The 27,439-nt window shown below is 42.9% G+C and overlaps 3 protein-coding genes across 5 annotated transcripts in view; 1 reads left to right on the top strand and 2 right to left on the bottom strand.

The window, feature by feature from the left end:
• Positions 1-27,439, top strand: part of LOC106606374 (immunoglobulin lambda-1 light chain) — a 108,458-nt gene that overhangs the window by 9,608 nt on the left and 71,411 nt on the right. The window lies entirely within an intron of this gene.
• The window catches only part of LOC106606373 (Ig lambda chain C region), a 142,692-nt gene continuing 119,074 nt past the window's right edge, over positions 3,822-27,439 (bottom strand). Inside the window, exons 1-4 of one of the 3 annotated variants that reach the window (XM_014202523.2) lie at positions 8,623-8,741; positions 8,193-8,521; positions 5,258-5,291; positions 3,822-4,392 (exon numbers count right to left, since the gene is read on the bottom strand). In XM_014202523.2, coding sequence (XP_014057998.1) covers positions 4,067-4,392; positions 5,258-5,291; positions 8,193-8,521; positions 8,623-8,662 — 729 coding nt within the window. In that variant the 5' untranslated portion in view covers positions 8,663-8,741 and the 3' untranslated portion in view covers positions 3,822-4,066. Of the gene's footprint in view, positions 4,393-5,257; positions 5,292-7,294; positions 7,406-8,192; positions 8,522-8,622; positions 8,742-27,439 lie in introns of those variants that run through there. The other 2 variants (XM_045719761.1, XM_045719762.1) reach the window with 2 other exon arrangements.
• LOC106606263 (immunoglobulin lambda-1 light chain) overlaps positions 11,243-27,439 on the bottom strand; it is a 147,299-nt gene continuing 131,102 nt past the window's right edge. Inside the window, exon 4 of the mRNA XM_045719764.1 lies at positions 11,243-11,827. Coding sequence (XP_045575720.1) covers positions 11,502-11,827 — 326 coding nt within the window. The 3' untranslated portion in view covers positions 11,243-11,501. The remainder of the gene's footprint in view (positions 11,828-27,439) is intronic.

Genomic DNA, 27,439 nt, shown 5'->3' with positions numbered 1-27,439 from the left:
AACTACCCTCCCTGCGGACCTGGCATCTTTTCACTCCCTCCTCTCTACATTTTCCTCCTCTGTTTCTGCTGCTAAAGCCACTTTCTACCACTCTAACTTCCAAGCATCTGCCTCTAACCCTAGGAAGCTCTTTGCCACCTTCTTCTCCCTCCTGAATCCTCCTCCCCCTCCACCCCCCTCCTCCCTCTCTGCGGATGACTTCGTCAACCATTTTGAAAAGAAGGTCGACGACATCCGATCCTCGTTTGTTAAGTCAAACGACACCGCTGGTCCTGCTCACATTGCCCTACCCTATGCTTTGACCTCTTTCTCCCCTCTCTCTCCAGATGAAATCTTGCGTCTTGTGACGGCCGGCCGCCCAACAACCTGCCCGTTTGACCCTATACCCTCCTCTCTTCTCCAGACCATTTCCAGAGAACTTCTCCCTTACCTCACCTCGCTCATCAACTCATCCTTGACCGCTGGCTACGTCCCTTCCGTCTTCAAGAGAGCGAGAGGTAAACCCCTTCTCGAAAAAACCTACACTCGATCCCTCCGATGTCAACAACTACAGACCAGTATCCCTTCTTTCTTTTCTCTCCAAAACTCTTGAACGTGCCGTCCTTGGCCAGCTCTCCTGCTATCTCTCTCAGAATGACCTTCTCAATCCAAATCAGTCAGGTTTCAAGGCTGGTCATTCAACTGAGACTGCTCTTCTCTGTGTCACAGAGGCTCTCCGCACTGCTAAAGCTAACTCTCTCTCCTCTGCCCTCATCCTTCTAGACCTATCTGCTGCCTTTGATACTGTGAACCATCAGATCCTCCTCTCCACCCTCTCCGAGGTGGGTATCTCCGGCGCGGCTCACTCTTGGATTGCGTCCTACCTGACAGGTCGCTCCTACCAGGTGGCGTGGCGAGAATCCGTCTCCGCACCACGTGCTCTCACCACTGGTGTCCTTCAGGGCTCAGTTCTAGGCCCTCTCCTTTTCTCGCTATACACCAAGTCACTTGGCTCTGTGATATCCTCACATGGTCTCTCCTATCATTGCTACGCAGACGACACACAATTAATCTTCTCCTTTCCCCCTTCTGATAACCAGGTGGCGAATCGCATCTCTGTATGTCTGGCAGACATATCAGTGTGGATGACGGGTCACCACCTCAAGCTGAACTTCAGCAACACGGAGCTACTCTTCTTCCCGGGGAAGGACTGCCCTTTCCATGATCTCACCATCACGGTGGACAACTCCATTGTGTCCTCCTCCCAGAGTGCTAAGAGCCTCGGCGTGACCCTGGACAACACCCTGTCGTTCTCCGCTAACATCAAGGCGGTGACCCAAACTTGTAGGTTCATGCTATACAACATTCGCAGAGTACGACCCTGCCTTACACAGGAAGCGGCGCAGGTCCTAATCCAGGCACTTGTCATCTCCCGTCTGGATTATTGCAACTCCCTGTTGGCGGGGCTCCCTGCCTGTGCCATTAAACCCCTACAACTCATCCAGAACGCGGCAGCCCGTCTGGTGTTCAACCTTCCCAAGTTCTCTCATGTCCCCCCGCTCCTCCGCACACTCCACTGGCTTCCAGTTGAAGCTCGCATCTGCTACAAGACCATGGTGCTTGACTACGGAGCTGTGAGGGGAACGGCACCTCCGTACCTTCAGGCTCTGATCAGGCCCTACACCCAAACAAGGGCACTGCGTTCATCCACCTCTGGCCTGCTGGCCCCCCTACCTTTGCGGAAGCACAGTTCCCGCTCAGCCCAGTCAAAACTGTTCGCTGCTCTGGCACCCCAATGGAGAAACAAGCTCCCTCACGACGCCAGGACAGCGGAGTCAATCACCACCTTCCGTAGACACCTGAAACCCCACCTCTTTAAGGAATAACTGGGATAGGATATAGTAATCCTTCTAACCCCCCCCCCCCAAAAAAAGATATAGATGTACTATTGTAAAGTGGTTGTTCCACTGTATATCTTAAGGTGAATGCACCAATTTGTAAGTCGCTCTGGATAAGAGCGTCTGCTAAATGACGTAAAATGTGAAATAACTAATCAGCTACGAGACAAAATAACTTTTTTTTTAAGACAACTTTATTGCTATGTGGGTATTTTTCCCACATTAATTTATACGCCATTGGTTTATGGAATAATATATATTTTACTACGAAATATAGAAATATATATATATTCCTAGGTCTAATATATGATTAATGTATTGTTCGGTTCACAGTGCGTACCCAACCCCGCGCACCGTGGACCCTGTACTGAACAGTTCATTACGAATACACCTACTGTTTCACCCCTAGTAAATTCTGAAAATACAGAGTAAGGTACTACAGGACTACTTTACAAATATACTGTTGAAATACAACTCTTTCCTCTTTCTCCCTGCTGGCAAATATACTCATGAACAATTCATGCCTCAATTATCTCAAGGCTTGAAAATCCGTCTTTAACCTGTCTCCTCCCCTTCATCTACACTGATTGAAGTTGAGTTTAACAGGTGACACCAATAAGAGATCATAGCTTTCACCTGGATTCACCTGGTCAGTCTATGGCATGGAAAGAGCAGGTGTTCATAATGATTTGTGCACTCAGTATATACTGTTGAAATACATCTCTTTGAGACACAAGGTGGAAGTATATTACAACTGTTTGAGCCACAAGGTGGAAGTATATTACAACTGTTTGAGCCACAAGGTGGAAGCATATTACAACTGTTTGAGCCACAAGGTGGAAGCATATTACAACTGTTTGAGCCACAAGGTGGAAGCAAATTACAACTGTTTGAGCCACAAGGTGGAAGCATATTACAACTGTTTGAGCCACAAGGTGGAAGCAAATTACAACTGTTTGAGCCACAAGGTGGAAGCATATTACAACTGTTTGAGCCACAAGGTGGAAGCATAATACAACTGTTTGAGCCACAAGGTGGAAGCAAATTACAACTGTTTGAGCCACAAGGTGGAAGCATATTACAACTGTTTGAGCCACAAGGTGGAAGCATATTACAATATGTTTCTCTCTTCTCTTTCCACCTGCTGGCAAAAATATTAATGACTCAAATGTTATTGTACCTCGTAGTAAGATGCAAGTTCATAACACTATTGAATATTGTAACGATAAAATATGAATATATTGAACATATCATGTCATTGTACTGTTGTTTTAATTCCTCATACAGTGAAATAGTACAAGCAAATATTGTACAGGAAATAATCTGATCCCCAATCACATGCTTTCTTTACATATCAACAGTTCTCTTTAGATAGATATGGATGATAATTAAATAGGTACTTTCAGAATTATATTATAATTAAGCAATAAGGTCCAGAGGGGGTGTGGTATATGGCCATTAGACCACGGCTAAGGTCTGTTCTAATGCAAGAATCAACGTGGAGTGCCTGTATACAGCCCTTAGCCGTAGTATATTGGCCATATACCACAAACCCCCGAGGTGCCTTAATGGGATTATAAACGGGTTACCAACGTAATTAAAGCAGTACAAATAAATGTTCTGGTATGCGGTCTGATTCAGTATACCACGGCTGTCAGACAATCAGCATTCAGGGCTCGAACAACCCACTGTATAAAACAATCATATCACACTAATGAAGGTTCTCAACAATGTGAAGTTCTAATTTAAACTAAACATCTGGTCCATCTCTGATTATTCATTAACATTACAGTAAACCTGCTCTACATCCTGGATATCTGGATCAACTATTTCTGGATCTGGACTAAAGTCAGAGAGCAGGCTGCTCTATTTGAGTTCAGTTAAATTCACCCTCATTTAGTGCTGCTAACACTGATGCTCATCAACATGATCAAATACAAACACTTGTTCTTTATAATGCTCTTTATTGAATATCCACAATACAACAAAGCTCTAACTATTCCTCTATTATTCATCTGCAAAGCAACCCATTTCAAATATAAAAAGTATACTAAAAAGTATATCATATAGCCAACGATATCAGTATTAGTGGATATTTCTCTCTTTAATGGAACATAATGTATATATGCAGGTTAAACTTCTAATGAATTAATATCAAAAATCAAATTGACATTACAATGGTTCTCAGGCTATTCAGTGCTGCATTCAGACTTCTTGATGTCTTTCTCAGCGAACTTGGAGCCCGCGGTGACTTTACATGAGAACACTTTGTCCTGGTTCCATTCTGACGTGTCAACGGTCAGACAACTACTGAGTTGGAACGTCTTGTCGGCTTGCGGCACCGGCCCACTCGTAGCGATGACGCCGGTGACCGGATTCCCGCCAGCGGTCCAGCTGACATCGGCGTAGCCCATGGCCATCTGACTGGCCAGACACACCAGGGTGACTTTGTTGGACTTCAACTCATCGCTGGACGGAGGGAGGATGGTCAAGACAGGCGGAGGGAGGGTAGAGTCTGGACCAATGGAATGAGCAGAATAAATATTACACAAAATCATTCGATATGTTAGTAGAATGAAACAGGGTTGTGTGATTATACTGTAGAATAAAAATATAACGTTTTCTCAAAGGCTACAAACAATTAACATGTTGGGCTCATAAAATGAAAAGGCACTAAAACCATGTAATTCTATTGTTCCATGTTACTCACAAATCTCTGTTTGTACCTGGTCTCATTTTAAAACCTTCTAAGTAACTCTCCATATGTGACTTTTCAGAGGTGAAGCAGATTTCTGTGCAAGTGGACAACGAGTTCAGAACACTAAGTTTAACCATAATCAAGTAGTCAGATGTGCTGAATGAGGGATACAATCAAACATATATCCTACTTCTAGTCAACCAGCAAACAGAGAACTGTAATGTAGTAGCCTACAATGTAATGAATCATGTAGTAACTTTGTGTGTAACTACCATATACATGGTTTTATCATTATTTAATATAACGTGGGACCAACATTATAAAGGTTGATACAACTTTATGAAGAATTCACATTCAAATCTACCTCTAAGTAAATAGATTATTATTGTTTAGACATTATAAATGAGTAGTGTTGTCAAGTGACAGCAGTAACCTTCATGTTGAAATAGTGCAAGACGTTTATTAAGTTTAAATGTGAAATCAACAACTACAGATATACTGTAGGATATGAAGATGTCACAATGTGTCCATGACACTTGATAATCGGTCCACAAAGTAGGTTATTTACACGAAATAAATATGAAATAAGAATATAACGTTAAATATTTAATTATATTAACTATTATGTATTACAAAAAAACCTTGAATTCTAAAATATAAGGTTAAAAGAAAGGGTACTTACCACTGACAATGAGCTTGGTTCCTTGTCCGAATACCACAGTGATTCAGTTTGTATACACAGCCGTACAAAAACCTCCTCACTCTCTCTACTGAGAGGACAGGAACTGAATCATCCCATTCAGACAGAGCTTCACTCTCTCTACTGAGAGGACAGGAACTGAACCATCCCATTTAGACAGAGCTTCACTCTCTCTACTGAGAGGACAGGAACTGAAACATCCCATTCAGACAGAGCTTCACTCTCTCTACTGAGAGGACAGGAACTGAAACATCCCATTCAGACAGAGCTTCACTCTCTCTACTGAGAGGACAGGAACTGAACCATCCCATTCAGACAGAGCTTCACTCTCTCTATAAACATCACAGGCTTTTCTAGAGTTTCTCTCTATGAAGTAACAGTACATAGTATAGCATCATATTCTGCTGTTGGTGTCTGGTCCTTTTGAAGTTAAAGCACTATCCATACGATGCAGTGTTGACTTGATGATGATCTTGATGATGATATTATGATGATGTCTTGACCTGATGATGATGATGATGGTAATGATGATGATGATGATCACAACAAGAGAGACAACATCATTTTCCTTTCAGACAATGTCTTCTTATAATATTGTTGACATGTAGGGATGGATGGTTCTTCCATTTCCAGATCTCCCATTGTGTCATGTATATATTGTTATAATAATCACTGATCAACTTCAACTGCTGTTTCTTAGAGTTCACCCCTCTGCCACTTTTAAAGCAGAAGTGAGTGTATTTGGTAAGGAGGTTTTTGTCATGGTGTATATCACTGTGATAAGTAGTCATAAACAGAGCTGTCCCAGGTCTTACAGTAATACACTGCTGAGTCTGCCTCCTCCACATTGTTAATAATCAAACGATAATCTGATTTAGACTGATGATTAGATGTGAATTTAGGAGAGGAGAAACCAGAACCATATTCTACAGAGCTCCAACCAGTGTGGTACCACCTTAACATGTACTGAGGAACTCCTTCTAGAACCTGTTTATACCAACCAGCACTATTATCAACAGTCCCCAGGTTACAGTCCAGACTGACCCTCTCTATTATCAACAGTCCCCAGGTTACAGTCCAGACTGACCCTCTCTATTATCAACAGTCCCCAGGTTACAGTCCAGAGTGCCCGTCTATTATCAACAGTCCCCAGGTTACAGTCCATAGTGTCCGTCTCTATTATCAACAGTCACCAGGTTACAGTCCATAGTGTCCGTCTCTATTATCAACAGTCCCCAGGTTACAGTCCAGAGTGGCCGTCTATTATCAACAGTCCCCAGGTTACAGTACATAGTGGCCGCCTCTACTATCAACAGTCCCCAGGTTACAGTCCAGTGTGGCCGTCTCTATTATCAACAGTCCCCAGGTTACAGTCCATAATGGTGGTCTCTATCATCAACAGTCCCCAGGTTACAGTCCAGAGTGGAACGTCTCTATTATCAACAGTCCCCAGGTTACAGTCCAGAGTGGCTGTCTCTATTATCAACAGTCCCCAGGTTACAGTCCAGAGTGGCTGTCTCTATTATCAACAGTCCCCAGATTACAGTCTATAGTGGCTGTCTCTATTATCAACTGTCCCCAGATTACAGTGCAGAGTGTCCGTTTCTATTATCAACAGTCCCCAGGTTACAGTCCATAGTGGCTGTCTCTATTATCAACAGTCCCCAGATTACAGTCTATAGTGGCTGTCTCTATTATCAACAGTCCCCAGGTTACAGTCCAGTGTGGCCGTCTCTATTATCAACAGTCCCCAGGTAACAGTCCAGAGTGACCATCTCTATTATCAACAGTCCCCAGGTTACAGTCCAGAGTGCCCATCTCTATTACCAACAGTCCCCAGGTTACAGTCCAGAGAGGGCGTCTCTCCTTTCCTCTCTGTCACAACAGGAGGCTTCTGTGTCACTACAGTCACACCACTGCCACCTGGGAAATAAGAAGATGACATGTAGTAAAGAGAAACATACAGACTCACTATTAATAAAACAGGAAGTAAAATCTCCAGGAAGTCAGACTCCTTACATGTTAGAGCAGTGATGAGAGTGCAGAGTGTCCCCAGCATGTTGTCAGTGTGTGGTGTGAACGGCCCTTACTGTCCAGCTGAGAGATGAGCAGGGTTGGAATGTGAGGAGAGGAGAGGCTGCAGAACCCACCAATAAGGAGACAGACAGGTAGGACCAGAGGGAGGGGCCTCTGCAGTTAAACTATCACCAAGCCAGGGAGGACCAGAGGGAGTGGCTTCTACAGTTAACCAATCACTATCTACTCTCAAACGTACTGTATCTGGGTCTTCACAAGACCAACAGACAGATTTCTAAATAATAACTGGATGTGTCCTATATTTTCATAATTATGACATACATTTCAATTAGAGTCACTATTAAACTATAAAAAATTGAAATATTTGAAGGAAGACTATTTCATAAACATATTGGATTTGTTTTGTTGCATTATAAAGAACAGTATTCTATTTCTGCTCAGTTATGTTTGTTAGTTTATATCAGCATGTCATAATATGTATAATAATAACATTCTAATAATATTATCTGGATGGTGGGGTTCTGAACTAACAGTATATCACTAAATGACTGTTGATGTAATATGTCTCTACGGTAAACCAGGGGACTGACTATCATGGAGGTTATCTGATACATGGAGTCTTCTGTTAGGACGGAACCATCTGGAATATCACTTTATCTGTCATGGTTTGTGACAACTAGGTGTAATTGTTAATGACAACATTCTACTAAATGTGTGAAAGGTTTTGTGTAAAACACAAGCATGGAATGTTCTCCTACTGCAGACACACTGGTTCAGGATGACTTGACATTCAGTTAGTGTCTATATTCAGAACATCTGAAAGCAGAAGTGAGTGTATTTGGTGGGGAGGTTTTTGTCATGGTGTACATCACTGTGATACGAGCGCATAAGGAGAGTCATTCCGAGTTTGACAGTAATACACTGCTGAGTCTGTCTCCTCCACATTACTGATTATAAACTGATAATCCTTATCAGACGTGGCTTTAGATGTGAAACGATCAGAGGAGAAACCAGATCCATATTCATCAGGAGAGTCGTCTGTATAGTAATACCTTAACACATACTGAGGAGCTCCTCCTGGAACCTGTTTATACCAGTTTACAACATTGCCTTCATCTTTGGTGATGTCACAGTGAAAAGTAGCAGTCCCCTTTATACTGACAGTCAGTACTGAAGGTGTCTGTGTCACTGCTTTCTGGCAACTGACATCTGTGTGAATGAAATACAATTTAAGACATTTAATCATACATGAATTAACAACTTCTAATGGCTTTTTTTTATTCATGTTGAACAAACAGTAAATTCCTTACATGTTAGAGCAGTGATGAGAGTGCAGAGTGTCCCCAGCATGTTGTCAGTGTGTGGTGTGAACGGCCCTTACTGTCCAGCTGAGAGATGAGCAGGGTTGGAGTGTGAGGAGAGGAGAGGCTGCAGGACCCACCTATAAGGAGGCAGCCAGGGAGGATCAGGGGGAGGGGCCTCTGCAGTTAACCTATCACCAAACCTTGGATGACCAGAGGGAGGGGCCTCTGCAATTAACCTACCACCAGCTACTTTCATTGTTGATTGTTATTATTATTTTTCACTGTATTTCTCTGATTGGTCCAAGTAACCAGATTTTATGAGAGACCAACTAGTATGATCATTGCTCTAAATGAGATTCTGTCTTCTTCACTGACTCATATTCTACCTCCATCAAACCATGACTGGAGTTTAATATCTTATACTAGTTCTACACAGGACCAACATAATGATGTGGTATCTAATCTCCTACCTCCATCAAACCATGACTGGAGTTTAATATCTTATACTAGTTCTACACAGGACCAACATAATGATGTGGTATCTAATCTCCTACCTCCATCAAACCATAACTGGAGTTTAATATCCTATACTAGTTCTACACAGGGACAACATAATGATGTGGTATCTAATCTCCTACCTCCATCAGACCATAACTGGAGTTTAATATCCTATACTAGTTCTACACAGGGACAACATAATGATGAGTTACTCAGGATGTCTCCCTATTCCCTTTATAGTGCATTACCCCCACCACCACCACCCCTCCCCCCACACAGTTCTGAGAGGAGATCAAACAACCTCTTAATTTACATGAAGCTATAAATAAGGAGAGGAGGATGGGAGGAGGAGGGGAGGGGAAGCAGGTGTGTCCTGGGGGAGAAAGGGAACAACACATCACTTCCTGTAACTCAGTATCAGAACTAGAACACGTCCCTGGTGAATGACTCTGATAACTAGAGATAGTAGACATGAAACCATCAGCTGGTCTTTGGGTGGGACTGAAACCAATGGTCTACAGACAGCTGTTCCTGTTATAAAGTACATGTAGATCTTTCCTCAGTCATTATTGGTGGTCCTATGTCCTCCTCTGTTGGACGTTGACAGAACTACAGACTCTATTCTGATCATTGATGCACAATGGGGTGAATCCGAACTTCCAATTAAGGTGAATCTTTACTTAGTCATGCATTGATGCCAATGGGAGACTAAGTGAAAATGTGACTGAACTGCAAGTTAGGATTCTCCCCAATGTGAACAAGACCAGACTTAGAGTAAGGGCACCAACGAGGACAGATGTGAGGAACCAGATGAGGACACAGAGAGAGAAAATGGAACAGGACAAGGGTTCATGAGGACTAGAGGGTCTCTAAACCTTAGTTAGATTGATATAGTCTCTCCACTACACCCATCCACTAGGACTAGAGGAAGAAGGGTCTCTAAACCTTAGTTAGACTGATATAGTCTCTCTACTACTACACCCATCCACTAGGACTAGAGGAAGAAGGGTCTCTAAACCTTAGTTAGACTGATATAGTCTCTCTACTACTACACCCATCCACTAGGACTAGAGGGTCTCTAAACAATTTTACATTTTAGTCATTTAGCAGAAGCTCTTATCCAGAGCGATTTACAGTAGTGAATGCACACATTTCATACAATTTTTTATTTTTTTTCCCCCCCGTACTGGTCCCCCATGGGAATCAAACCCACAACCCTGGCGTTGCAAACACCATGCTCTACCAACTGAGCCACACAGGACCTTAGTTAGACTGATATAGTCTCTCTACTACTACACCCGTCCACTAGGTCCTAGGTCCTAGTGACTAGGAGGAAGGAGGGTCCCTAAACCTTGATTAGACTGATATAGTCTCAACTACATCACTACACTCCTCTCTGAACCAGACCAACACAGAACTGAGGAGAGCTTTGTACTGACAACAGAGATATTGTACACTAACTTTCAATAACTTTATCATTTGTGATTGATTTGAAACTACGTGATGGATTTAGTCTGGAAATTATTACAATGAAATACAACTATAATGAAATACAACTTTTTGAGCCACAAGGTGGAAGCATATTATAATATTTTATCTCTTCTCTTTCCCCCTGCTGGCAAAGATGTATGGAGAGAAAAGATTCATGAGTAAAATGTTATTGTACATTATAGTAAGACGTACGTTTATAACACTATTGAATATAAACTATGAATATATTGAATTTATCATGTTATTGTACTGTTGTTTTAATTCCTCATACAGTGAAAAGTACAAGCAAATATTGCCTAGGAAATAATCAAGTTTCCTTTTCAAATCAACTATTTTAAATAGATATGGAAGATTATTAAATATATACTTTCGGAATGATCTTATAATACAATCAAATCACACTAATGAAGGTTCTCAATAATGTGAAGTTCTAATTTAAACTAAACCTCTGGTCCATCTCTGATTATTCATTAACATTACAGTAAACCTGCTCTACATCCTGGATATCTGGATCAACTATTTCTGCAGCTGGACTAAAGTCAGAGAGCAGGCTGCTCTATTTGAGTTCAGTTAAATTCACCCTCATTTAGTGCTGCTATCACTGATGCTCATCAACATGATCAAATACAAACACTTGTTCTTTAGAATGCTCTTTATTGAATATCCACAATACAACAAAGCTCTAACTATTCCTCTATTATACATCTGCAAAGCAACCAATTTCAAATATACAGAGTCTACTTATCATGTAGCCTATGATACAAGTATTAGTAGCTATTTCTCAATTTTTTGGAACAGAATGTATATATGCAAAGAAAACTTCTAATAAGTTAACAATAACTTATAACTTGAAAAGCGACATAGAATATCAAATTGACATTACAATGATTCTCAGGCTAGTCAGTGCTGCATTCAGACTTCTTGATGTCTTTCTCAGCGAACTTGGAGCCCACGGTGACTTTACATGAGAACACTTTGTCCTGGTTCGATTCTGACGTGTCAACGGTCAGACAACTACTGAGTTGGAACGTCTTGTCGGCTTGCGGCACCGGGCCACTCGTAGCGATGACACCGGTGACCGGATTCCCGCCAGCGGTCCAGCTGACATCGGCGTAGCCCATGGCCATCTGACTGGCCAGACACACCAGGGTGACTTTGTTGGACTTCAACTCATCGCTGGACGGAGGGAGGATGGTCAAGACAGGCGGAGGGAGGGTAGAGTCTGGACCAATGGAATGAGCAGAATAAATATTACACAAAATCTTTTGATATGTTAGTAGAATGAAACAGGGTTGTGTGATTATACTGTAGAATAAAAAATACAACGTTTTCTCAAAGACTATAAACAATTAACATGTTGGGCTCATAAAATGAAAAGGCACTAAAATGATGTAATTCTATTCTTACATGTTACTCACAAATCTCTGTTTGTAGCTGGACTTATTTTGAAACTTTCTAAGTAACTCTCCATACGTGACTTTGCAGAGGTAAAGCAGATTTCTGTGCAAGTGGACAACGAGTTCAGAACACTAAGTTTAACCATAATCAAGTAGTCAGATGTGCTGAATGAGGGATACAATCAAACATATATCCTACTACTAGTCAACCAGCAAACAGAGAACTGTAATGTAGTAGCCTACAATGTAATGAATCATGTAACTACATGGTTTTATCATCATTTAATATAACGTGCAACCAATCTTTTAAAGGTCAAATAGTCCATTACGTTTATTAAGTTTAAATGTGAAATCAACAACTACAGATATACTGTAGGATATGAAGATGTCACAATGTGTCCATGACACTTGATAATCAGTCCACAAAGTAGGTTATTTACACTAAATAATTATGAAATAAGAAGTACTTTAATTTTATTAACTATTCTTTATTACAAAAACCCATTTAAAAATAACACATAAGGTTAAAAGAAAGGGTACTCACCAGTAACAAAGAGCTTGGTTCCTTGTCCGAATACCACAGTGATTCAGTTTGTATACACAGCCATACAAAAACCTCCTCACTTTCACTACTGAGAGGACAGGAACTAAACCATCCCATTCAGACTGAGCTTCACTCTCTCTACTGAGAGGTCAGGAACTGAAACATCCCATTCAGACAGAGCTTCACTCTCACTACAAACATCTCAGGCTTTTCTTGAGTTTCTCTCTTTGAAGTAACAGTATATAGTATAGCATCATATTCTGCTGTTGGTGTCTGGTCCTTTTGAGCAATGTCCATGTGATGCAGTGTTGACTTGATGATGGTGATGATGTTCGGACAATGTCTTTAAATGATCCTTTATCTCACTGTAATCAATAATCACTGATTCACTTGAACTGACACGTCTGATTAAAGGCTTGTCCCTCTTTCAGTCAAAAAGCAGAAGTGTTGCAGTCAGAGGTTTTTAATAAGACACTCAATAGTCAGTTTACTAGGTAACAGTGTTTCTGCTGCAGTCATTTAAAAAACCTGTTGGGGCTAGGGGGCAGTATTTGCACGGCCGGATAAAAAACGTACCCGAATTAAACTGGTTACTACTCTTATCCAGAAACGAGAATATGCATATAATTAGTAGATTTGGATAGAAAACACTCTAAAGTTTCTTAAACTGTTTGAATGGTGTCTGTGAGTATAACAGAACTCATATGGCAGGCCAAAACCTGAGAAGATTCCATACAGGAAGTGCCCTGTCTGACAATTTGTTGTCCTTCTGTGGCATCTCTATTGAAAATACAGTATCTCTGCTGTAACGTGACAATTTCTAAGGCTTCCAGTGGCTGTCTGAAGTCGCCAGAAAGTGGATTGGGGCGTCTGCTGTCTCTGGGCGAAGAACTGCAGCAGATTTTGTGAGTGGTCAGGCAGGGGACAGTGACACTGGATATGCGCGTTCATGAGAATTCTCCATCTTTTCTATCAGCCTTTGAATGAAAACAACGTCGCCCGGTTGGAATATTATCGCTATTTTACGAGAAAAATCGCATGAAAAAGATTTTAAACAGCGTTTGACATGCTTCTAAGTACGGTAATGGAATATTTTTAACATTTTTGTCACGATATGCGCTCGCGCGTCACGCACGAACAAAACGGAGGATATTTGCACATAACTATGGATTATTTTGAACCAAAACAACATTTGTTGAAGTAGAAGTCCTGGGAGTGCATTCTGACAAAGAACAGCAAAGGTAATCCAATTTTTCTTATAGTAATTCTGAGTTTAGTGAACGCCAAACTTGGTGGGTGTCAAATTACAAATTAGCTAGCCTGTGATGGCCGAGCTATCTACTCAGAATATTGCAAAATGTGCTTTTGCCGAAAAGCTATTTTAAAATCTGACACCGCGATTGCATAAAGGAGTTCTGTATCTATAATTCTTAAAATAATTGTCATGTATTTTGTGAAGGTTAATTGAGAGTAATTTAGTAAATTCACCGGAAGTTTGCGGTGGGTATGCTAGTTCTGAACATCACATGCTAATGTAAAAAGCTGGTTATTGATATAAATATGAACTTGATTGAACAAAACATGCATGTATTGTATAACATAATGTCCTAGGAGTGTCATCTGATGAAGATCATCAAAGGTTAGTGCTGCATTTAGCTGTGGTTTTGGTTTTTGTGACATATATGCTTGCTTTGAAAATGGCTGTGTGATTATTTTTGGATGGGTACTCTCCTGACATAATCTAATGTTTTGTTTTCGCTGTAAAGCCTTTTTGAAATCGGACAATGTGGTTAGATTAACGAGAGTCTTGTCTTTCAAATGGTGTAAAATAGTCATATGTTTGAGAAATTGAAGTTACAGCATATTTAAGGTTTTTGTATTCGCGCCACTCGATTCCACTGGCTGTTGACTAGGTGGGACGCTCACGTCCCACGTAGCCCAGGGAAGTTAACAGTAAAGGATTACAATAAGACACTCAGTGGTCAGTTTACTAAGTAACAGTGTTTCTGCTGCAGTCATTTAACAGTAAAGGATTACAACAAGACACTCAGTGGTCAGTTTACTAAGTAACAGTGTTTCTGCTGCAGTCATTTAAGAGTAAAGATTACAATAAGATACTCAGTGGTCAGTTTACTGAGTAACAGTGTTTCAGCTGCAGTCATTTAACTGTGGTGCGTTGTCACTGCAAAATCATTGCCCAAAAATATTTATGTCGAGGCACACTTTGAAAATACTCAAACAGTCCACATTTACTTTTTGTGTTCCGAATACAAAAATCGGCCAACCCCATAGTAGAATAGTTCATCTGTTTACCTAGACAGCTTGTTCTATGCAAGAGAAATATTCCTCTGAAGGCGTATTCAAGTTACGAGAGCCATAGGGAGGGAAACTTGCATTCTGACAAGCACAACAATTCTTGAAATTGCAGTGAAAACAGCAGTTTTAATGGCCTATGTTGAAAAGAGGGTGATCCCAGTGTCACGTTTGTCGTAAGAAGGAGACCAAGGTGCAGCGTGGTAGGCGAATTTTTTTAATTTATTAAACACCGTCAAAACAACAAAAACAATAAATCACAAACGAAACATGAAGTAAATGGCGTGCTCACCAGCAACTAACCAAAAAACAAGATCCCACAAAAACCCAGTGGGAAAAGGCTGCCTAAATATGATCCCCAATCAGAGACAACGAAAGACAGCTGCCTCTGATTGGGAACCATATCAGGCCAGCATAGAAATATATCATCTAGAATGCCCACCCAAATCACACCCTGACCTAACCAAATAGAGAAATAAAAAGGCTCTCTACGGTCAGTGCGTGACACCCAGCTTTCAATTCCTACTTTATGTATTTATTTATTTTATTTATTTATTTACTCCTAAAAACCTGGAGTTTTTAGCAAAGTCCTGGTTAAAAACGTTACCACCCTGCAATTCCCCATGAGTGTATAGCGGAGAGTGGGGCTAAATGTAAAAATGTACAGTAACTTGGGGTAAAACGCCACCCTACCTCATAATTTTTTTTCTGGGGGAGTGACTTCAATTGTGATGAGACATTACATTTTTAGTTGAGCAAATGTTGTGTCAATTGGGGGGGGGGTGACATGAAGGGGTTTCTGTGAGAAGTACAGACAAGTGTTTTCGGACGTAACAAGTATCAATAGATGCTAACTAGTTAAAATATTACATTGGGGATCTAGCTAATGATCTGACACAACAAAATGTGGAAAAAATGTATAGGTGTGAATACTTTATAAAAGCACTGTATATAGCTACCTAAAATACGGCAGATTGAGAGCTCTCCCAAAAAAAAGTTTTACACTCCAAGAAAAACCTTGGGGCACCATGAAAGTAATATTAAAAAGTTTGATCCTTGGACACAGATGGGTTAATAACCATTAAAGTTACAGTCTATCCTGTGAAGCAACCCAGTCTCTCATTAATTAGTTTAAAATAAAATCGAGGGAAACACAGGTTGGAAAGAAAATGGCTCCTACTGAAAAGAGAAGACTCTATGCTGTAGGCTACCAAAATATTTGATCAACTTCCAAAAAATGTTTTACAAAAGATATAGAGAGGGATAGGCTTTTGGCCATCACCAGCAAGTGAGCTGGGCATCATTGGGTGAGTCAGTGAAACTGGAAAGCATTTTTAGGACTATAATTTCCTCCTCATATTGTAGCCTACAATATGTGTCTCCACACACATAGGCCCAGGCTATTGATGGATTCAAGACAAGGTCGTTTTTACTAATCTCAGATTGTCCGTTTGTCAGTGTCAAAGTAGCCTGCCATTTCGATCATTTGTGCGGTATTAAAAAAGATTCTGACAATGCCTCCAGTAATGTAAAATGAAGTAGGATATGACTATTCAATGCTGGTCTGACCAATCGGAATCCACGCTTCAAGATTGTTTTGATCACGTGTAGTGGAATATGTTCTGGGTAGCCTGCGAGAACAACTTTATCAGTAAGTGTATAGGAGATGTTATACCCACTGTGACAATTAAAACCTACCCTAACCAGAAACCGTGGATAGATGGCAGCATTCGCGCAAAACTGAAAGCACGAACCATCGCATTTAACCATGGCAAGATGACTGGAAATATGGCTGGATACAAACAATGTAGTTATTCCCCCCGTAAGGCAATCAAACAGGCAAAACATCAGTACAGAGACAAAGTGGCGTCGCAGTTCAACGGCTCAGATACGAGACGCATGTGGCAGGGTCTACAGACAATCACGGACCACCAAGGGGAAAACCAGCCACGTTGCAGACACCAAAGTCTGGCTTCCAGACAAGGTAAACACCTTCTTCGCACACTTTGAGGATAACACAGTGCCACCGACACGGCCCGCTACCGAGGATTGTGGGCTCTTCTTCTCTGTGGCCAACGTGAGAAAGACATTTAAGCGTGTTAACCCAGATCCAGACGGCATCCCCAGCCCCATCCACATAGCATGCGCAGACCAGCTGGCTGGAGTGTTTACGGGCATATTCAATCTCTCCCTATCCCAGTCTGTTGTCCCCACGTGCTTCAAGATGTCCACCATTGTTCCTGTACCCAAGAAAGCAAAGGTAACTGAATTAAATTACTATCACCCCGTAGCACTCACTTCTGTCATCATGAAGTGCTTTGAGAGACCAGTCATCGATAATATCACCTCTACCTTACCTGACACCCTAGACCAACTTCAATTTGCTTACCACCCCAATAGATCCACAGACGATGCAATCGCCATCACACTGCACACAGCCCTATCCCATCTGTACAAGAGGAATAAACCCCTCAAGAGGAAGAGGAATAAGAGGAATAAACCCCCCAAGAGGAATTAACCCCTCCCTGTGCAACTGGGTCCTGGACATCCTGACGGGCCACACCCAGGTGGTGAAGGTAGGAAACAACACCTCCACTTTGATCCTCAACACTGGGGCCCCACAAGGATGCATGCTCAGCCCTCTCCTGTACTCCCTGTTCACCCATGACTGCGTGGCCATGCACGACTCCAACTCAATCATCAAGTTTGCAGACAACATAACAGTAGAAGGTCTGATTACCAACAATGATGAGACAGCCTACAGGGAGGAGGTGAGGGCCCTGGGAATGTGGTGCCAGGAAAATAACCTCTCACCCAACGTCATAAAAACAAAGGAGTTGATCATGGACTTCAGGAAACAGCAGAGGGAGCACCCCCCTATCCTCATCGACGGGACCGCAGTGGAGAAGGTGGAAAGCTTCAAGTTCCTCAGCGTACACATGACTGACAAACTGAAATGGTCCACCCACACAGACAGTCTGGTGAAGAAGGCGCTGTTGCGCCTCTTCAACCTCAGGAAGCTGAAGAAATTTGGCTTGGCATCTAAAACACTCAAACTTTTACAGATGCACAATTGAGAGCATCCTGTTGGGCTGTATCACGGTATGGCAACTGCACCACCCGCAACCGCAGGGCTCTCCAGAGAGTGGTGCGGTCTTCCCAGCGCATCACCGGGGGCAATCTATCATCATCAAGGATAACAACCACCTGAGCCACTGCCTGTTCACCCCACTATACTCCAGAAGGTGAGGTCAGTACAGGTGCATCAAAGCTGGGACCGAGAGACTCAAAAACAGCTTCTATCTCAAGGCCTTCAGACTGTTAAATAGCCATCACTAGCACATTAAAGGCTGCTGTCCATATACATAGACTTGAAATCACTGGCAATTTTAATAATTTATTTTATTTTATTTTATTTCACCTTTATTTAACCAGGTAACCTGGCCAAGATAAAGCAAAGCAGTTCGACAACATACAAAAACACAGAGTTACACATGGAGTAAAACAACATACAATCAATGATGCAGTAGAAAAAAATTAATAATAATAAGACTATATACAATGTGAGCAAATGATGTGAGATAAGGGAGGTAAAGGCAAAAAGTAATGGAATAATAATAAATAATAAATAATGGAACACTAGTCACTGTAATAATGTTAACATATCTCATATGTACAGTTGAATTTGGAAGTTTACATACATTTAAACTCAGTTTTTCACAATTCCTGAAATTTAATCCTAGTAAAAATTCCTTGTCTTAGATCAGTTAGGATCACCACTTTATTTTAAGAATGTGAAATGTCAGAATAATAGTAGAGAGAATTATTTATTTCAGCTTTTATTTCTTTCATCACATTCCCAGTGGGTCAGAAGTTTACATACACTCAATTAGTATTTGGTAGCATTGCCTTTAAATTGTTTAACTTGGGTCAAACATTTTGGGTAGCCTTCCACAAGCTTCCCACAATAACCTCTCTGGGATAGGGTCTAGTTTCCTGGATTTCCGCCTGTCTTACGTCCCCAAAGTAAGCTGCCTGTTACTCAGGCCCAGAAGCTAGGATATGCATATAATTGTTAGCATTGGGTAGAAAACACTTCGACGTTTCTAGAACTGTTACAATAATGTCTGTGAGTATAACAGAATTGATATTGCAGGCAAAAATCCGAAGAAAATCCAACTGAAGATTTGTTTTGTTTAGCTCCCAGATAGCAGTACCTATGGCTTCCACTAGATGTCCCCAGTCTTTATACAAGGTTTCAGGCTTGTTTTTTGAAATACGAATAAGTAATTGTAGTTTTTCTGAAGGGAGCTCCATAAGAAATCAAGTCTTTTGGTGCACGTGAATGAGGGTGCGTTCTTTGTTATTTTCCTTTCCTATTGAACATACTACTTTCCGTATGAAATATTATAGTTTATTTACATATTAGGGTACCTGAGGATTAATTAGAAACTTCGTTTGACTTGTTTGGACGAAGTTTACTGGCAGCTTTTTGAATTCCTTTGTCTGCATGTTGAACGACTGGATTACTGAAACCAATGGCTCCAACTAAACATACTTTTTGGGATATGAAGAAGGATTTTATCAAACAAAATGACCATTCAAGTTGTTGCTGGGACCCTTGGGATTGCAAACAGAGGAAGATCTTCAAAGGTAAGTGATTTATTTCATCGCTATTTGTGATTTTGTGAAGCTTGTGCTGGTTGAAAAATATGTTGATGTGGGGCGTGGTCCTCAGACAATCGCATGGTATGCTTCGCTGTAAAGCCTTTGTGAAATCTGAAATAAAGCTTTTAAATGATATAAGACGCTTGTATGTTCATGAGTGTTTAATATTACGAATATTTATTTAAATTGCGTGCCCTCCAATTTCACCGGATGTTGTCGGCTTGTTGTCGGCTAGCGGAACACCTATCCCTATTAAGCCATTTTGCCACAACTTTGGAAGTATGCTTGGGGTCATTGTCCATTTGGAAGACCCATTTGCGACCAAGCTTTAACTTCCTGACTGATGTCTTGAGATGTTGTTTCAATATATCCACATCATTTTCCTACCTCATGCTGCCATCTATTTTGTGAAGTGCACCAGTCCCTCCTGTAGCAATGCACCCCAACTACATGATGCTGCCACCCCCGTGCTTCACGATTGGGATGGTGTTCTTTGGCTTGCAAGCCTCACCCTTTTTCCTCCAAACATAACGATGGTCATTATGGCCAAACAGTTCTATTTTTGTTTCATCAGACCAGAGGACATTTCTCCAAAAAGTACAATCTTTGTCCTCATGTGCAGTTGCAAACTGTAGTCTTGCTTTTTTATGGCGGTTTAGGAGCAGTGGCTTCTTCCTTGCTGATCGGCCTTTCAGGTTATGACGATATAGGACTCGTTTTACTGTGGATATAGATACTTTTGTACCTGTTTCCACCAGCATCTTCACAAGGTCCTTTGCTGTTGGACTGGGATGGATTTGCACTCTTCGCACCAAAGTACGTTCTTCTCTAGGAGACAGAACGTGTCTCTTTCCTGAGCGGTATGACGGCTGCGTGGTCCCATGGTGTTTAGGCTTGCGTACTATTGTTTCTACAGACTAACATAGTACCTTCAGGCGTTTGGAAATTGTTCCCAAAGATGAACCAGACTTGTGGAGGTCTACAATTTTTTTCTGAGGTCTTGGCTGATTTCTTTTGATTTTCCCATGATGTCAAGCAAAGGGCACAGAGTTTGAAGGTAGGCCTTGAAATACATCCTCAGGTAAACCTCCAATTTACTCAAAGGAAGGTTCTAAAGCCATGACATAATTTTCTGGAATTTTACAAGCTGTTTAAAGGCACAGTCAACTTGGTGTATGTAAACTTCTGACCCACCGGAATTGTGATACAGTGAATTATAAGTGAAATAATCTGTCTGTAAACAATTGTTGGAAAAATGACTTGTGTCATGCACAAAGTAGATGTCCTAACCGACTTGCCAAAACATAATTTGTTAACAAAAAATGTGTGGAGTGGTTGAAAAACGAGTTGTAATGACTCCAACCTAAGTGTATGTAAACTTCCGACTTCAACTGTATTCTATCATATTCTACTGAATCTTAGTCTATGACGCTCTGACATTGTTGGTCCAAATATTTATATATTCTTAATAAAATTCCTTTACTTTAGATTATGTGTATTGTTAGATATTTCTGGTTAGATATTACTGCACTGTTGGAGCTAGAAACACAATAATTTCTCTACACCTGCTATAACATCTGCTAAACTCGTTTATGTGACAAATAACATTTGATTTAATGTGATTTTTGAAGTAGAATTGCATGAATTGCATTTATAAAATGTCTAAATTTCCCCAGACCCTAGGCTACTAAAAATGTTCTCCATGTGTGCAACTTCTGTAAGTGCCTCTATTCTACCGCTCTATGCCACTAGCAAATGCAATGATATGCATGTAATGGTTTGTTATAAAGAAAACATTTTCTCTCATGTGTTCCGGTACCTAACAACTCCCCAGGTCACCCCACTCTAGCGCTTACTTTTTGTTCAGGCACCTCGCGATTTACAAATGAAGCACTGGTCAGATCCTATATCGACCTTCCTTTAATCCTTCCTGTCTTGTTGTCTACATCAACATTTCCTTAAATGTGTAATCTGTCATTTGTTCATCCATTTTTGTCTTTAATTATATAGCAATTATAGCTATTGATTCTTGGAAAATATAATTTATGAATGATTCATGAGCTTTGTTCAACTGTCTTACCCAATCAGAACCCAACATATAAGCTTGTTTTACACCATTGTTTGTATAGCTAAGTTTGATCTGATGGATGGTCAGTCCTTGCATCCATAGATCTATTTATACGTTTGAGTGATTACATTTCTTCAGGCTCATCTCTCAGCTGTTTACCAAAAAAGTGGTGGCGGCCATTTTGTTGTTTGAATTACAGACTGCAGCGTTCAACCCTACTTTCCATCGACCCTCCTTTAACCCTAGTCTCCATCAACCCTCCTTAAATTCAGTCTCCATCTACCTTCCGTTAAAACTAGTCTCCTTCTACCCTCGTCTCCATCTCCCTTCTGTTAACCTCTCAAGAATTTGACTCTTTTTTTCAATTTTCTCCTAAAATGACATCCCCAAATCTAACTGCCTGTAGCTCAGGACCTGATGCAAGGCTATGCATATTCTTGATACCATTTGAAAGGGAACACTTTGAAGTTTGTGGAAATGTGAAATTAATGTAGGAGAATATAACACATTAGATCTGGTAAACGATAATACAAACAAAAACACATTCATTTTCTATTTATTCTTTTGTTCCATCATCTTTGAAATGCAAGAGAAAGGTCATAATGTAATATTGCAGTGTAGGCGCAAATTAGATTTTGGCCACAGGTGGCAGCAGTATGTGTACAAAGTTTCAGATTGATCCAGTGGAGCATTGCAGTACCGCACAGTATTTTGTATCAAGTCTGCCCAAATGTCCCGAATTGGTCAATTGATACATTTTCAAGTACATAACTATAGAGAACATCCCAAAATGATATGGTAATTAATTAAATGAAATGGTAATACAAAAGACAGGAGGGGGAGCCAAAGCGAAGGCTGGTGTGAGGCGCTGCTTCAGCAGCTGGGCGCCTGCCAACCTTGGGGACGTCCACGGAGACGCGGTGTGTGGAAGACCCGAATAAGAGAACGATCTAGGACACCCTGCACCGGAACCCAGCACCGCTCTTTGGGACCGTACACCTCCCAGTCGACCAGGTACTGGAGAAGACTCCCACGATGCCGTGAGTCCAACCGGCTGCAGACGGAGTACACTGGCGCCCCCTCGACGTCTAAGGGAGGAGGAGGTACATCGTGGGGTCCAGCACTAGCCAAGGGACAAGCTGCCACCGGCCTGAGGAGAGATACATGAAATGAGGGTGAGATACGGTAATTGACTGGGAACTGTAATCTGTACGTCACCACATTGACTCTCCTCAGGACAGCCCCACAAACCGTGGGCTCAGCTTCCGGCAGGGCAGGCGGTAGGACAGGTCCTTCTTGGAAAGCCAGACCCTGTCCTCGGGGTGAAAGTCCGGGGCCACAGTCCGGTGATGATTGGCTTGCACCTTCTGCCGGAGGACCACGCACTGGAGACGGGTGAGCGTGGTGTTCCATACCTCCTCGGCGCACCGGAACCAATCGTCCATCGCAGGAGCCTTGATCTGACTCCGGTGCCATGGCTGGCTGATAGCCTAGAACACACTGGAAGGGTGTGAGGTTAGTGGAGGAGTGACGGAGAGAGTTTTGTGCATATTCTGCCCAAGACAGAAACGTTGCCCACTTCCCCAGCCGGTCCTGACTGTAACTACGAAGGTACCTACCCAGTTCCTGAATTACCCTTTCCACCTGCCCATTTTAATGGGGACGGTACCCGGAGGTGAGGGTGACCGTGACCCCCAGTTGTTCCATGAAGGCCTTCCAGACATGGGAGGTGAACTGAGGACCACGGTCAGACACGATGTCCTCTGGGATCTCATAGTGCCGGAAGACGTGAGAGAAGAGAGCCTCTGTGGTCTGCAGGGCCGTAGGGAGACCAGGCAGAGGAGTCAAACGACAGGCTTTTGAAAACTCGTCCACAACAACCAGGATGGTGGTGTGCCCCTCCAAGGGGGGAAGGTCTGTGACAAAGTCCATAGAGAGATGAGACCAGGGTCGTTGTGGAACCGGCAGCGGGTGGAGTTTGCCATAGGGGAGGTGTCTAGGCTCTGTGCGCAGGTGGAGCAGGAAGTGACGTAAACCCGTTCGTCCTGGGCCAAGGTGGGCCACCAGTACTTGGAGGAGAGACAGTTGATAGTACGGGCTATACCTGGGTGCCCCGACACAGGTGCTGTGTGTGCCCAGTCGAGGAGACGGTCCTGCACATCAGAGGGCACGTACATACGCACCTCTGGACAGTGGGCAGGTGAGGGCTCCTGTCGCAAGGCTCGACGGATGTCCGCGTCAACATTCCACACGACAGGAGCCACAATGCGGGACAGGGGAATAATGGGTGTCACTTTCTCCTCTGTGTCATGCACCCGGGACAACACATCGGCCTTAACGTTCTTTCATCACGGCCAGTAGGAGAGGATAAAGTCAAACCTGGCGAAGAATAGGGCCCACCTGGCCTGACACGGGTTCAGCCTCTTCACTGCTCGAATGTACTCCAAGTTCCTGTGGTCCGTCCAGACAAGGAGTGAGTGTTTTGCACCCTCCAGCCAGTACCACCATTCTTTCAGCGCCTTCTTGACGGCCAACAACTCATGATCCCCCACGGTGTAATTCCGCTCCACGGGAGACAGCTTCTGTGAGTAGAAGGTGCATGGATGGAGTTTTGGTGGCGAACCAGTGCATTGGGAGAGAACAGCCCCTACTCCAACCTCGGAGGTGTCCACCTCCACGATGAAGGGCAGATACGGGTAAGGGTGAGCCAGAACAGGTGCGTTAGTAAAACGTTCCTTGAGCGCACGGAAGGCTTGGTTGGCCTCCCCAGTCCAGTGTAGCTATCGAGGACCTACCTTCAGGAGGGAGGTGAGAGGGGCCACTACTGTGCTGAAACCCCTAATGAAGCACCTGAATTAGTTGGCAAAACCAAGGAAGCGCTGCACAGCCTTGATGTTGGATGGAACAGGCCACGACCGTACTGCACTGACTCTCTGCTCTTCCATCTCCACTCCCGCGGGGATATCCAATAGCCCAGGAAGGAGACCGCCTGCTGAAAGAAAAGGCACTTCTCCGTCGTGGCGTACAGGTGATGCCCTATCAGCCTCTCCAAAACGGACCTGACATGAGAGACATGTAGCTCGTGTGTAGTGGAATACACCAAGATGTTGTCTATGTACACCACTACCCAGTGACCCAACATGTCTCTAAACACCTCGTTAATGAATGATTGAAACACCGATGGTGCATTTGTCAGGCCGTAGGGCATTACCCTGTATTGGCAGTTGCAGGTACTGGTGCTGAAGGCAGTCTTCCATTCATCCCCCTCTCCAATGCACACCAGGTAAATCCAATTTTGTAAAGTTCTTAGCACCGTGCATCTGTTCGATCACAGTGGGTATGAGAGGCAGGGGATAACTGAATTTAACAGTAGCCTTATTCAGTGTCTGGTAATCAATACAGGAGCGGAGACCTCCCTCCTTCTTATTCACGAAAAAAAGCTGGAGGCAGCCAGAGAGGTGGAAAGACGGATGAATCCTTAGGGCAGCGTATTCTGGACGTAGGCCTCAATGGCTTCGGTCTTTGCATGCGAGAGTGGGTAGATGTGCCCCCACGGGAGGGTAGAACCAGACAGTAGGTTGATAGTGCAAATCAAATCAAATTGTATTGGTCACATACACATGGTTAGCAGATGTTAATGTGAGCGTAGCGAAATGCTTGTGCTTTTAGTTCCGATAGTGCAGTAATATCTAACAAGTAATCTAACAAATTCACAACGACTACCTTATACACACAAATGTAAAGGGATGAATAAGAATATGTACATATAAATATATGGATGAGCTATGGCCGTGCGGCATAGGCAAGATGCAGTAGATGGTATAGAGTACAGTATATACATATGAGATGAGTAAATGACTAGTGGCACATGTATTACATCCAATTACTTTTAATTATTAGAGTGGCCAGAGATTTGAGTCAGTATGTTGGCAGCAGCCACTCAATGTTAGTCTGATGGCCTTGAGATAGAAGCTGTTTTTCAGTCTATTGGTCCCAGCTTTGATGCACCTGTACTGACCTCGCCTTCGTGGATGATAACGGGGTGAACAGGCAGTGGCTCGGGGGGTTGTTGTCCTTGATGATCTTTTTGGCCTTCCTGTGACATTGGGTGCTGTAGGTGTCCTGGAGGGCAGGTAGTTTGTCCCTGGTAATGCGTTGTTCAGACCGCACTACCCTCTGGATTGCCTTGCGGTTGTGGGTGGAGCAGTTGCCGTACCAGGCGGTGATACAGCCCGACAGGATGCTCTCAATTGTGTATCTGTAAAAGTTTGTGAGTGTTTTAGGGTGACAAGTCAAATTTCTTCAGCCTCCTGAGGTTGAAGAGGTGCCGTTGCGCCTTCTTCACCACGCTGTCTGTGTGGGTGGATCATTTCAGTTTGTCCGTGATGTGTACGCCGAGGAACTTAAAACTTTCCAACTTCTCCACTACTGTCCCGTCGATATGGACGGTGGGATGCTCCATCTGCAGTTTCCTGAAGTCCACGATCATCTCTCTGTTTTGTTGACATTGAGTGAAAGGATATTTTCCAGACGCCACCCTCTGAGGGCCCTCACCTCCTCCCTGTAGGCTGTCTCATCGTTGCTGGTAATCAAGCCTACCACTGTAGTGTCGTCTGCAAACTTGATGATTGACTTGGACTGCGTGCATGGCCACGCAGTCATGGATAAACACGGAGTACAGGAGAGGGCTAAGAAAGCACCCTTGTGGGGCCACAGTGTTAAGGATCAGCGGGGTGGAGATATTGTTTCCTACCCTCACACCCTGGGGGCAGCCTGTCAGAAAGTCCAGGACCCAGATGCACAGGGTGGGGTCGAGACCCAGGGTAATCCTAGTAAAAATTCACTGTCTTAGGTCAGTTAGGATCACCACTTTATTTTAAGAATGTGAAATGTCAGAATAATAGTAGAGAGAATGATTTATTTCAGCTTGATTTCTTTCATCACATTCCCAGTGGGTCAGAAGTGTACATATACTCAATTAGTATTCTGTATCATTGCCTTTAAATTGTTTAACTTGGGTCAAACGTTTCGGGTAGCCTTCCACAAGCTTCCCACATTAAGTTGGGTGAATGTTGGCCCATTCCTTCTGACAGAGCTGGTGTAACAAAGTCAGGTTTGTAGGGCCTCCTTGCTCGCACACGCTTTTTCAGTTCTGCCCACAGATTTTCTATAGGCTTGAGGTCCTAACTGACTTGCCAAAACTATACTTTGTCAACAAGAAATTTGTGGAGCAGTTGAAAAACTAGTTTTGATGACTCCAACCTAAGTGTATGTAAACTTACGACTTCAACTGTAGGTATTTCTCTTATCCAGATGGGATAGGGCAGTGTGATGGCGATTGCGTTGTCTGTGGACCTATTGGGGCGGTAAGCAAATTGGAGTGGGTCTAGGGTATCAGGTAGGGTGGAGGTGATATGATCCTTGACTAGTCTCTCAAAGCACTTCATGATTACAGAAGTGAGTGCTACGGGGCGATAGTCATTTAGCTCAGTTACCTTAGCTTTCTTGGGAACAGGAACAATGGTGGCCCTCTTGAAGCAGGTGGGGACAGCAGACTGGGATAGGGATTGATTGAATATATCCGCAGCACACCAGCCAGCTGGTCTGCACATGCTCTGAGGATGCGGCTAGGGATGCCGTCTGGGCCGGCAGCCTTGCGAGGGTTAACATGTTTAATTGTTTTACTCACGTTGGCCACGGTGAAGGAGAGCCCACAGGCTTTGTCCATGGCAGTCCTGAGGCGCTCCAGGCACGAGTCGAGGTGGTAGAGCTTCGCTCCTACAGCGGAGGGATCGGGATGTCCTGCTGCTTCCTGTTTTGTTGGGTCGGCCGTTCTGTCGCTGG

Source organism: Salmo salar, chromosome ssa06 (genome assembly GCF_905237065.1).
Source record: "Salmo salar chromosome ssa06, Ssal_v3.1, whole genome shotgun sequence".
NCBI classification, from domain to species: Eukaryota; Metazoa; Chordata; class Actinopteri; order Salmoniformes; family Salmonidae; genus Salmo; species Salmo salar.
Note: the sequence above shows the minus strand (reverse complement) of the source record. Positions and strands in the feature narration are given on the sequence as shown.